The sequence below is a fragment of the Silurus meridionalis genome, chromosome 11 (assembly GCF_014805685.1).
Source record: "Silurus meridionalis isolate SWU-2019-XX chromosome 11, ASM1480568v1, whole genome shotgun sequence".
NCBI lineage: Eukaryota > Metazoa > Chordata > Actinopteri > Siluriformes > Siluridae > Silurus > Silurus meridionalis.
Window position 1 is genome coordinate 16,955,001 of NC_060894.1, and position 12,667 is coordinate 16,967,667.

The 12,667-nt window shown below is 39.0% G+C and overlaps 1 protein-coding gene across 8 annotated transcripts in view; it reads right to left on the bottom strand.

Annotated features, from left to right (window-relative positions):
- ntm (neurotrimin) overlaps positions 1–12,667 on the bottom strand; it is a 395,280-nt gene that overhangs the window by 132,109 nt on the left and 250,504 nt on the right. For 2 of the 8 annotated variants that reach the window (XM_046861585.1, XM_046861583.1), the window contains exon 1: positions 3,575–4,207. In XM_046861585.1, coding sequence (XP_046717541.1) covers positions 3,575–3,735 — 161 coding nt within the window. In that variant the 5' untranslated portion in view covers positions 3,736–4,207. Of the gene's footprint in view, positions 1–3,574; positions 4,208–12,667 lie in introns of those variants that run through there. The other 6 variants (XM_046861590.1, XM_046861584.1, XM_046861587.1 and 3 more) reach the window with 6 other exon arrangements.

Sequence of the window (12,667 nt, forward strand, 5' to 3'; positions counted from 1 at the left end):
AAAGTGATTTGGGATATTGAAAACACACATAAAATCTTATTGTAAGTGTCCAAAAACTTTTGTTGGCTACGGCATTAGCGGTGATGTACAAAGTTTATGTATGTTATGTGAAGTCATTTGAGGAACCATAAATGGCAGAAAGGTTTTGCTTGGTTTTTTTTAACAAGAAAGTACAAAACTCAACTACTGTACTGTTTTTTAACAGACAAACTCTCCCCACAGCCCCTATTAAATATTGAATGCAGCACTTCCAATATTACACAGATGTTCAAAGGCTGCAGCAGCCTGAAGGTAAACTCTGGGAGGAAATTGCAGGGATTTGATTTAGTCCCCAGGCTTTGGAATTTGCTGATAAGGACAGCAGATATATTAGGTGTCAACATGGGAGGGATGACTGACTGGAGGGAGATGCAATCAAAAACACAGCAAAGACATTTAAGGTTTCTCTTTTTCTAAACTGCAAACAGCATTCTCTAGAAACAATGACAAACAATGCAGTGTCTTTCTAAGCTGTTTGCTTAAGCGTTTGCTAAGCCATCGCAGCGATTCTGAGCCATCTTTTTGCCCCTTGGTTTCTGATGTAAAGACCCAGGAGGCTGACCTCAAAAAGAAATTGCCAGTAGCGGATCTGCACAGGGAGCCAGAGACCTCTAGAATGCAGCAAATACATAAATAAATCACACCCGTTTCATATTCCGCAATATAACCGGTAAACAAGAATAAATATGCTCTAGCAGGCTGTCTGATGTGCACAATTAAGCTGCAACTGAATAGTACTGAAGCGTTGTGCGGGTTGCGTTTAGTTTACCATTGACAAAAAAACGCAAAGTTGCTATTTGCAACTTATTCATGCCTCTGACGCTGAAGGTTTTAATATGCAATGTCCTGAAGATCATATTCAGCTAGAACTCCACTGTGAATAAGAGTCAGTTCTGAAGCGAAGAAACACTATACTAAATAATTCAGTGTCATGGTACAAAGCAGCATTTTTTTACACTGCATCCTGGGCATTCTGTAATAGAACTTAGTCTTAAAATCCTCATCAAATACAAAATTTAAGTTTTTAGTTTGGCTTTTATGGTGAATATGTTAACTAAGCTAGTTTCCTTCAAACCAATTGCAAAATTCAGTTAGAAAATACATGCATTTCAAATATCCCATGTACATCAAGCAGGGATGACATTATAACATTATGACTGGTGACGTGAATAACACTGATTATCTCTTCATCATGGCACCTGTTACTGTGTGGGATTTATTAGGCAGTAAGTGAACATTTTGTCCTCAAATTTGATGTGTTACAAGCAAGAAAAATGGGCAAGAGTAAGGATTTGAGCGAGTTTGAGTGAGAGAAATCATATCAGCATGCATAAAAAAGTCAAAAGCACGTTTTGTTGGTTTAGTGGAATCTGGATTTTTTAAAGATTTCCAGCTGTAAATTGGTTAAAAAGAAATCTGGAATGATTTCCCTTTGAAGAACGGGGTATTTGTACCAGCTAATGATATTTTGACAGACTTTGCCCACGCTGTGCAGTAAACTAATTGCTGTAGGCTATTAAAAAAGGGGACGGGCCGCTCAATTTGCCTCATCCTGACTTCCCATTTTGGTGAAAATTGAAAAATGTTATCACGTTAATTGAAGTGTTTAAAGCGTTTTACAGTAAGGCGCTCTAACGGGGATGTGAAGGTTTTTTAGGACGAAATGCACTTTATGGATTTTATTCTATTCATTTTATAGAACCGTTTTCTAGATATTGAATTTTCGAAAAGTCAATACACAAGAAAAGATAATAACATTTCGGTGGTTATTATTGACAAGGTTAACCATAGGCCTTTGGGTATTGTGTGAGGAATTACACAACTCAATAGAGAAAGAGAGAGAGAGAGAGAGAGAGAGAGAGAGAGAGAGAGAGAAAGAAAGAGAAAGAGAGAGAGAGAGAGAGAGAGAGAGAGAGAGAGAGAGAGAGTACTTTGTTGACAGGAAGAGATGAAAGACTACATCACTGCATGCAGCTGCTCTGACAGCAACAACCCTTAATTATGACTTGTCATGAAAACTATGAGTTGTAGGACTCCAGAGTGATTTACTGTACACAGCGAAGCACACTTAAGTGACTAAGATGACATTTATCAAGCTTGACACTGGAAAATAAAATCCACAGTAAGTTTGAGTCCTCATCCAGTAAGAAAAACTAAATGTCTCGGAGAACCTGAGAACAAAGTTCAACACTGGGGTACATGGAACAGGGATTTAGTCATGTAAGGCAGAAGGAAAGAAGTGTAAATGCACCTAATGGCCTAAAAAGGTCTGAAGCTGACACTTGTCCGTTCTGAGTAATTGCAAATTATCCAATTGGCGATTACTTCGCGTGTTAATGCGTTTTTAATGAACAGCACATGATAAACACAATAAATCGTAACCCGTGTCTTCAATCATGAACAGAACCATCTGGGGACATAATTCTTCATGCCCACAATAAACATACACACATGATAAGAGGAACATACACACAGCTTATTAAAAATGTTCAGAAATAAAAAATAGAGAGACTAAAAGAATAAAGCTTTTTTTGGCTTGAAGGACAGTTGAAGGACAATGAAAGAGAGATCACTTGACAAGTTTCTCCAACATTTCTCGCAGTTCATCCGAACACAACAGTAGCTGCTGTAACCTGTCGTACGCTTCCATTTAATCCTATGTAATTTGTGCGCCTCTAATCCAGTGTGTCATGGCGAGGTGTTGATGTAGGTTAATACCACACAATGCCCCTTAGCGACGCGATAACGTGCGACACCAAGGAAGCCGTCAACGTCACAGGAAGGTCAGTCTCGAATTGCATCGCACGCTGGTGCTGCTTACGGCATAATTGCATCGAGAAATGATGGACAGAATCAATAAGGGGTTATTAGAAGTCAAAAATTGCATGAAGCAGTCAATTAAATGAAACTGAAGTGACCTGATTTGAAAAAAATGTCTTATATAATTGTATAAAGTTGTCTAAAACAAAAATGTATTCTCTAATAGGCCTAAATAAAAAATGACTGCATTTAATGACAGACTTTGCTCCTGGACCTCATCAAGACTGACCACAATACATTTAGATTTCTTTATTTGAAGGGCATCAAATACCCGCAAAAATCATCTTCACCTGCATAGCGAAATCAATTACAGCAGACTGTGATAAAAAAGGGGGAATCAAATAATTCCCAATGAAAAACACAAGTTATACAGAACTGACAGACAGATACAGTACAGACAGACAGACAGACAGACAGACAGATACAGTACAGACAGACAGACATACAGACAGTCAGACAGATACAGGACAGACAGACAGACAGACAGACAGACAGACAGACAGATACAGTACAGACAGACAGATACAGTACTGACAGACAGTACTGACAGACAGTACAGACAGACAGACAGACAGACAGACAGACAGATAGATAGATAGATAGATAGATAGATAGATAGATAGATAGATAGATAGATAGATAGATAGATAGATAGATAGATTAATTGAATAATGGATGGATGGATAGATAAGAGGAATAGAGGTCCAGCTCGTACCTGAGGAAGACAGTCTCTCCCTGTCGGACAGTGATGTTCTCCATCACGGTATTATCGGATTGCGTGTCTCCCTGACTCCGTACCGGCAGACCTGCGGGAATAACAAGCATGAGCCTGAGACTCAGAGTCACAACACGCCGCCACACACACTCTCCCATCATCTTTTTCTTTTTTCTTTTTCTTTTTCCCCCCAATTCCGCTTCACTGGACACACAAACACGCGCGCGCGCGCGCCTGAAGCGTGTTATGGTGCCATTAGAGCCGCCTTCTCAATCCGGAATGCCTGCGCAGGTACGAGGAAATCCCGCGCGCACTGGGAGAGCGGACGGAGAGCGCGCGCGCGCATAAACCAGCCGCTCGCGCCGTCACAGGATTAGCATCTTACTGAAAGCGCTGCGTAGTCCTGTGCCAGGTATAGGCTATAATCCTCTCTTTTAACGAATTTTTTTTTTCTTTCTTTTGTTTGTTTTCTTCTTCTTTTTTTTTTTTGTTTACTTCCGAGCTCCGATGCGCCCAGATCAGATCACACTGTGGACCGCTTTAAAGTTGAGAGCGCGTGCGTGGCCGCTCAAGAAGCTTTGGTTGGAAAAGAGATTCGAGCTGCGCGCGAGCGTGCACTCACACACACACACACACACACACGCACACGCACATACAAACACGCACATACAAGGCACGTGTTTGTGGATAAGGACTCGCTTTGCGCGAGCAAGCGATCGTATATTATTCCCAGCACTCTTCTGTCTTCTAGCAGTTTTTAACAGTGGACATTGTCCTAAAGCATTTACAGAGATTAAAGGTTATAAAATATGAATATATGAATTATATGTTTGTGCATGCACCGACTAGGTGTCTATACAGCATCTTTATGACAACCGATCAGGCATAAAATTATGACCACCAGCCTAATATTGTGTTGGTCCCCCCAAAACAGTCCTGAACCGTCGAGCATTAACAGCTTTAACTTCTTCAACAATTTGAGCTACACCAAGGTAGCACAGACTTCTGGACCAGTATTTGCCATGAAGCGGGCACAGTTGGCATTCAGCCGGCACTGGCTTGAGGCATGTAAACAGAAAATGGATCGGTTTTGGTGGAGATGGAATCATCTTTAAGGTGGCAAACAAGATATGGGCCAGCTGTTAAGTGTATTATTTGGCCCAGATGTAAAATATAGAACTGTGGACCACATATGTGTGGCCAGTCTTATCCCACAGTTGAAATGTAATTTCAGAAAGTTCAGAAATTAATATGATAATATTTTCATACACACAGCTGTTTATTCCTGTTTGCAATGTGGGTTTTCTGTCAACAAGGTTTTATAAAACAAATAATTGTAATTATGAATAATGGTAATTTTAGATGAATAATTGATGGTAATTTAATTATAAAACCCTTTATATTATATAATAACATTCAACTTATTTCATATTTTCTCTGAACCCTTTTATGCACAAGACAACACATATTTCTTCTCTCTTGAATTGTCCAATGGTTCATGGGTTTGCAGTTTTTACCTCAATGTAGTGTTACACACTCAATCTTGTACCTTTGTCTTTTTGTTTAATTTTCAAAAAAATGTTTCTTCAGTCAAAACTGTGTAATCTTGCGATTTAGCTGATTGGTTAAAAAAAAAAAAGGAATGAGAAAACTACTTCTAGAACCAGTGCTATTGAAGAAGTGGGCAGACACTAATGCACTCTTGAGTCTGCACTTTACTAACCGTCGTGGACTTCTCAACTCTGGAGCAAAGCAAGCGGAGTTTGGTTAGTGATAACTGTAATTTTATATATATAGTTTGACATTGCTTTTTTGTATTATACAGTAGAGTTAGTATGAGTAAACATCGTTGAAAACTAAAATTTATAGCAGGGGAAAGAATTATTTTATCGCCTGCTGATTTTGTGAGTTTACCCCTTACAAAGAAATTGCATTCTAGAATTTTTGCTAGTTTTGTTTTAACAGAGAGAAACAGAATAAATAAATAAAAAAGGTTATCAATTAAATTGCTTTTGATCGAGTGAAATAAGACACCTAAAAGACACCTGTCACATAATCAACCTTTTTCATTCAAACCTCTCTACCACCACGGAAAAGACCAAAGAGTGGTCAGAGGACATCAGGGACAAGATTGTAGCCCTGCACAAGGCTGGAATGGGCTACAAGACCATCAGCGTATTGCTTTGGCTGTATGTTTTTGGTCATTGACATGCTGGAAGACCCATCCACAACCCATCTTCAGTGTTCTGGCTGAGGCCAGTGGGCTCTCATCCAGGCTTATAATGTTATACCGTATAATGTCATGCTTGATCGGTATATAACTTTATCTGCAATAAGCAAGCCAGTGGTGACAGTGGCAAGGAAAAACTCCCTGAGATGGTATGAGGAAGAAACTTTGAGAGAAACCAGACCTATGCTGTTCAGTGGTTCTAAAATGCACAATTTTTCACTGTGCCAAGTCAAAGTTCAGTGCTTAAGGTTCTGGGTCAATGATTAGAAGATCAGGGGTTAAAGCCCCTGAGCAAGGCCCTTAACCCTCTGTGCACCAGGGGTGCTGCATCATGGCTGACCCTCTGTTCTGACCCAAGACTCCTTACATTGCTAGAATATGTGAGGAAAGAATTTCATGATGAACAAGGAAAATGAGAGAGAGAGAAGGGTGGATGGTGTGGAGATGGTGAAGCAGGAAGTGGATAGGATTAGCAAGGAGGAAGTGAGAGCAGCGATTTGAAAGAATTGAAAGTCGGTTGGACCAGATGACATACCAGTGGAGAGCATGGAGATGTTTAGGAAGAGCACCACAGATGCACTATTTGCTTTTGAGAATGTTGATGGAGAAGTATAGAGAAGGTCAGAAGGAGTTGCATTGTGTGTTTGTGGTTTTAGAGAAAGCGTACGACAGTGTGCCGAGAGAGGAGTTGTGGTATTGTATTAGGAAGTCAGGTGTGTCAGAGAAGTATGTGTGGGTGGTGCAGGACATGTATGATGACAGTGTGACAGCAGTGAAGTTTGCAGTAGGAACGACAGAATGGATCAATGTGGAGGTTGGACTGCATCAAGGATCGGCACTGAGCCCTTTCCTGTTACCAGTGGTGATGGACAGGTTGACAGATGAGGTCAGACAGGAGTCTCCGTGGACTATGATGTTTGTGGATGATATTGTGATTTGTGGTAAGAGTAGGGAGCAGGTTGAGAAGAGCCTGGAGAGGTGGAGGTACGTGCTGGAGAGAAGGGGAATGAAAGTCAGTAGGAGTAAGACAGAGTACATGTGTGAATGAGACGGAGCGCAGTGGAGTGGTGCAGGGAGAAGAGGTGGAGAAGGTGGAGGGGTTTAGGTACCTGGGGTCAACAGTGCAAAGTAATGGAGAATGTGTTAAAGAAGTGAAGAAAAGAGTGCAGGCAGGGTGAAGTGGGTGGAGAAGAGTGGCAGATGTGATAGAAGAGTATCTGCAAGAGTGAAAGGGAAAGTTAATGGGACTGTGGTGAGACCTGCGATGTTGTATGGTTTAGAGACAGTGGCATTGAGTAAAAGACAGGAGGTGGAGGTGGAGGTAGCAGAGGTGAAGATGCTGAGATTTTCCTTGGGAGTGACTACGATGGATAGGATTAAAAATTTAGAATTAGTTTATTAAAGGGACAGCTCATGTAGGACATTTTGGAGACAAAGTGAGAGAGGCCAGTTTGAGATGGTTTGGACATGTGCAGAGGAGGCACATGGGGTATATTGGTAGAAGAATGCTGAGGATGGAGCCACCAGGAGAGAGAAAAAGAGGAAGGCCAAGGAGGAGCTTTATGGATGTGGTGATGGAAGACATGCAGGTAGTTGGGTTGAAAGAGGCAGATGTAAAAGGACAGGGGGGTATGGAAAAGGATTCTTTGGTATGGAGAAGGATGATCGCGACCCCTAATGGGAGAAGCCGAAAGAAGAGGAAGAAGTGAAGAAAGTGTTGTAATGTATATGTAAAAAGTGTCCTTCCTCCCTTTCATGCATATTGCATTCCAAATCCATTCTAGTAGTTCTTCAGTTGCTCAGTAACTTCATAGATCTTTTGTCTGTTCATCTGGAACCATCCTCGGCGGCATAGAGTGGTCTCCAAGTGAAGAGAACTCGAATCCGAGAACAAGAAAGAGACAGGATCTTTCTTCACACTCTTTCAGGCTTCTGTTGTGAAGTTGAGGAAAACCAGCTGCAAGCACTTTTCTTTCTCTGTTAAACAGTGTTAAACACTACCTGCAATAACAAATGGTGAAACTCATCTGTCCTCTATATTCCACATATAAGTGCACTACATAGCGTCTACTCTACACATATGTTCTACGATTCATCTGACAGACCCACGAACTCGCATGGATGCGTGGGAGAGGAAGACTAATAGATGCTCAGTGTGATATGAATAGGGAGGCGTAGTCAGTCATTCCAAGAAATATAAACCAATTACACACAAGGATGTGGTAATTGGTTGGTGGCTCTGCTCAAAGCTGGGAAGAAATTAGTGTCTGAATCACCCCCTTTTGTTTACTCAGACTGCATTATTTTAACGTTTTTATTCCAGACTTAAATGCTTTTAAAATTTCACAATTTTTTTTATCCTTTAACACCTCAGCTAGCACATTTGGTACAGAGATATACTCTATTATAATTCCATGGATTTCTCCTATTATTTCAATCAAAGAATGCTCATACTCATACATCCAGACCATCACACACATTTGTGGATTTGTTGATTTAAGGGAAAGGTGAAGTTATGGTGGTCTTTTTTGTAGATATTTCTAATAAAAATGATAGGTAATCTACTGCTTATTGGAGATGGGAGGTTATCAATGCGATTAATTCATTTATCCTACAAAATTAGTACATTACTTAAGGTCAAGGGTCAAGCCACTGGTCATACTGAAAAAGGTTTGGCTTGTTAGTTCCGGTAATAGAAAATGTTTCACCATACAAAACAAATTCCAGACCAGGAGAGTATGGTCTTATCCACAAAGAGCCAATGCGAGTGCAGACATTCTTTCCAATCAAGCAGGGCCACATCTGATTTCACCTAGTCAAATGAAAGGTCACACCCATAATGACCCTTTCTATCCATCCATCCATCCATCCATCCATCCATCTATCTATCTATCTATACATATCTATACATATAAGCATACTACCCCAAAATGATTACCTCCTGTGTAGGATAGACCACGTCTCGACTTATGGAATTTTTAAGTTACGATCTGGTCATCGGAACACATCTCCCTCGTAAGTCAGGGACAACCTGTATATACAAACTACAGAGCGTTAAGTAATAAAGCTGCAGTTCTTCTCACTGCACCATGGCTGCCTCAAAAAAAAAGCACAATTATAGTGTCCCACAATATGTGTTCGTTCCTATTGTCATGCTGAATACACAGCGCATTGGTTATAAAACATAATGTTAGCTTTAACTTCTCCTAAACATTTACATTTATGCTATTTGGCAGATGCCCCTTTCCAGAGCGACTTGCAACTAAGCAGTTGAGGATTAAAGTCCTCACTCAAAGGCCCTGCAGTGGCAGCTTGGTGGTGTTGGCATTGGAAATCATTACCCTTCGATAAATCCAATATCTTAACCTGCTGAGCTACCATTAATTATTCTAGATTTATACTTATTATGTAATTATTGGAGATTGTATCATTGTGATGAATTAAAACTAGTTAGAAGTTGTATTCATTCATTTCTAAAGTGCTTTGTGATCTTGCTATCAAATGAAACCAGTCATGATGATGATGATGATGATGATGATAAATATTACTGTACAGTTTCTTCCCCCCAAAAAAATCCCTTATAAGCTTTGTTGATGGTGTGGTTTTGACAGCATTAAGAAACAAGACAGATATAACATTTGGAAAGCAACACAGATGCATTACTTCCCAACAAATATGGAATAAAGAAAAAAAAATCCCCACTCGACCACTTGTCCACTTAAGAACCATTGCTTGAAATCGTTTAATCGCTGCACATGGGATATTATAATGAATTTTTCTCTGAAAGGTTTTTAAGACACTCTCGTTTATTGAACCGAAAACGCATGCTGTGATGGGAATCCCAGCTTCAAATCATTTGACTCAGCTCACCAATAAGAGTCAGGTTTAGTCATTTCCCATGTGACTCATTGCCGTTTTTTTATTTCTGCTCCAGACAAAGTTTGCAATATTATGACTAGCCAGTGTTAGTCTTTGCCACTGATATTGTTAAAAAATCAAGTAAAAAATTATATTGGTATTACAAATGTGCAACTTTGAACTAAACATATTGATCAAATCACACTGCAAGACTTACAGCATTGCCTACGTACATATAAAAAAGAGGCTCATATATATGAGTCAGTTTTTACAGTTTATGACTTTTTCGAATGACGCATCACAAATCCAGCGCAAACGTTTTGCACCTGATGGATTTACATCAACATGTATAAAAACATTGATTGCTATTTGATGATTCATTACATTGCAGAGCTACAAATCTTAGTCAAGTCAATTTACTGAAAGTCAGTCAGCAGCAGACGTAGAGGTGACAGAAAGGCAGGCAAGCAAACAAATAAATAAATCAAATGGGAAAGAGAACTAATTACAGATGTCAAACATTATTCATTTACTCAGCTCTTACAAAAGGTATGAAAGGGAGACACTCGTTTCCGAATTGCAAGTTGATTAAACTCGCGAAAGTAATTATTCATGCAAAGTTAGAAATGTATAACACCCTGAAGTGGATAGTTCTAAAGCAGGGGTCCCCAAAACTAAATTTGGACTGACCCTCTGAACAATGGCAAAAACATATTTTTAAATTTTATTTTTAAATATGTTTTACTCATGTCTTTATTTGATAATAAACGCTCGCTTTTAAACAAAAATTTACCTTAAATATTAACATTAATTATTTAACTAATTATTTGTTAGATTCACCCACCAAACAACAAAATGCAACATTCATCATTACGTAAATGTAAATGTTTTATTTTCAATAGCAACGAATATGAAAAAAAAATTCATCATGATAGTAATAATACTCTTTTAATTGTCTGAATATCTCTTAAAAAGTTATGTTTATTTATCTGTACAGTGCATAACAAAATAATAAACTAATCTAGCATTAATATATACATTTAAAATCATAATAAAATCTTCACAATATTACTGGCGTTAACTCCATGTAATTTTCTGTTACAGACCGACCCATTTAAGAAAGACCCCTGTTTTAGGGCCTTTCTGCATAAGACCCTTATCCAGAGCAACTTATAATTATCCCATTCATTCAACTAAGCAGTTGCAGGTTAAGGGCCTTTCTCCAGGGCCCTGCATTGACAGCTTAATACATAGATTCAGATGTACATCCTTCTGAACAGAAATCTAACATTTAACCACTTCCTGTTTCATCAGCCTGAGATGTACAGTACCGTATTGATTCAAACTGGCAGCATATTTATCAGCAGTTAAAGGTGTTTATCAGAGTGTGAGGATGTGAAAGCGTACTTTTCACAAATAGCTTTATTTATAGAGAATAACGCCAGAACAGGTCTGTCACTAATTGCCTGAAGTGAGTTTAGCTTGTTTGCAAGCACTTTTACAGACTTTTTTTATTTAACCAGCAGTTTAATTACCATTTTACATGCATTTTTGTAGTCTTTAATCATACAGTGAGAATGGGTAATTCTTTACAATTTGAGATTGTTACTAAAACAACCATCTGAGGACGATGTAAAAAAAAAAAAAAAAAAAAAAAAAGCAATGATTTGGACATTAGGAAATAAAAAAAAAAAGATGGCATGTTTACAATGCACTACTCACTTTCATGGTTAGAATACCAAAAGACACTTAATGATAGATATGTATCCAGTATGCAGGGATTGAGATACAAAGCCTGGTGCATGCGGATCAAAAATCGAAAAATGGACCTTCAAAGTGTACGCCATAATTGTGTATGTCAAGCAGCAAGTTCAATCCTTGGTTCTCTTGCTGAAAAGAATTGGATGTTTTCTTCAGAATAGAAGAAAGACATTGCATCTGGTAACGTAATTACCTTGGGATCTTCTTCTCAAGTGATTGAAAGAGGAGATCAAATCAGGTCAGTAGCAGCATTGCTACAGTCTACGCATTGAACTATAGTGGTTGTACAAAGTTTGTTATTGGTCATTCTACATTACTATTATCATCAAATGATTCTGAGGCAATGGTAGTGACCAAATTAATGAGGTCAATTTGGTACAATAACAGACAGCAGAAATGAAGATCCTCTGCAGAGGATAAAATTTGAGTAGATCCACCGTTGCTCCAAATTGAGAGGTTTCTCATGCCCTGTAAGGATGCCCCATGGTTAACTTATGAGCTCTCAAAAATGTCATCAGAGCCAGAATTTTTTACTTCAGCTGTAAGCAATTTAAACTTTTAGAGAGATTAAGAATTTGTAGAAGTCATAATTCGCATCAGAATAAAATGCAAATAGCAAAAAAATAATGACTCCTGGGAAATGACACCAATCCAGTCTTTTTTTTTACCTTTAACAAGCCTATGTTCCATATTCCTGTGTATATCCAATGGAAAACCTTGACTAAAACAATATTTACGTAAGTTAGACTATATTACTGGGCTGATTTCTAGCGAGGACCAGAAGGGCATAGGTGGCTTGTACTCATTAAAGTACAATGAAGAGGACAGCAGGGTTGTAAATCAGGAACTCTACTAGAAAATGCTGTGTGGGCTGCATGTAAAAGAGTCAGCATCATTGAGTATTCAGGAATGGAAATGGGTAATAGAAAATCTCTGCACTGTCATATTGAAGTGCTACATTTAGAGAGACATTACCTAGGAAGAACCAACAAGTGAAGAATGGAGAAATGACTGCTTGGTTGCTAAAATAAACTTGACAGCAAGGGAAACTTTTAGAAGCTGTTTAGAAACTCAGTTTTTGCAACTGCAAGAACACCCACAGCAAAACCCAGGAGTTTTGGGGCTGCGCTCCGTCCATATTACTGTACGTTTAACTGTGCTGTTTGGCTAGGTGGCAGATGTGAACGAAATGGAGCATATTTAGTAAAGAGCTCAGAGTGGCCCTTGCTGCCTGTATAGTCTAC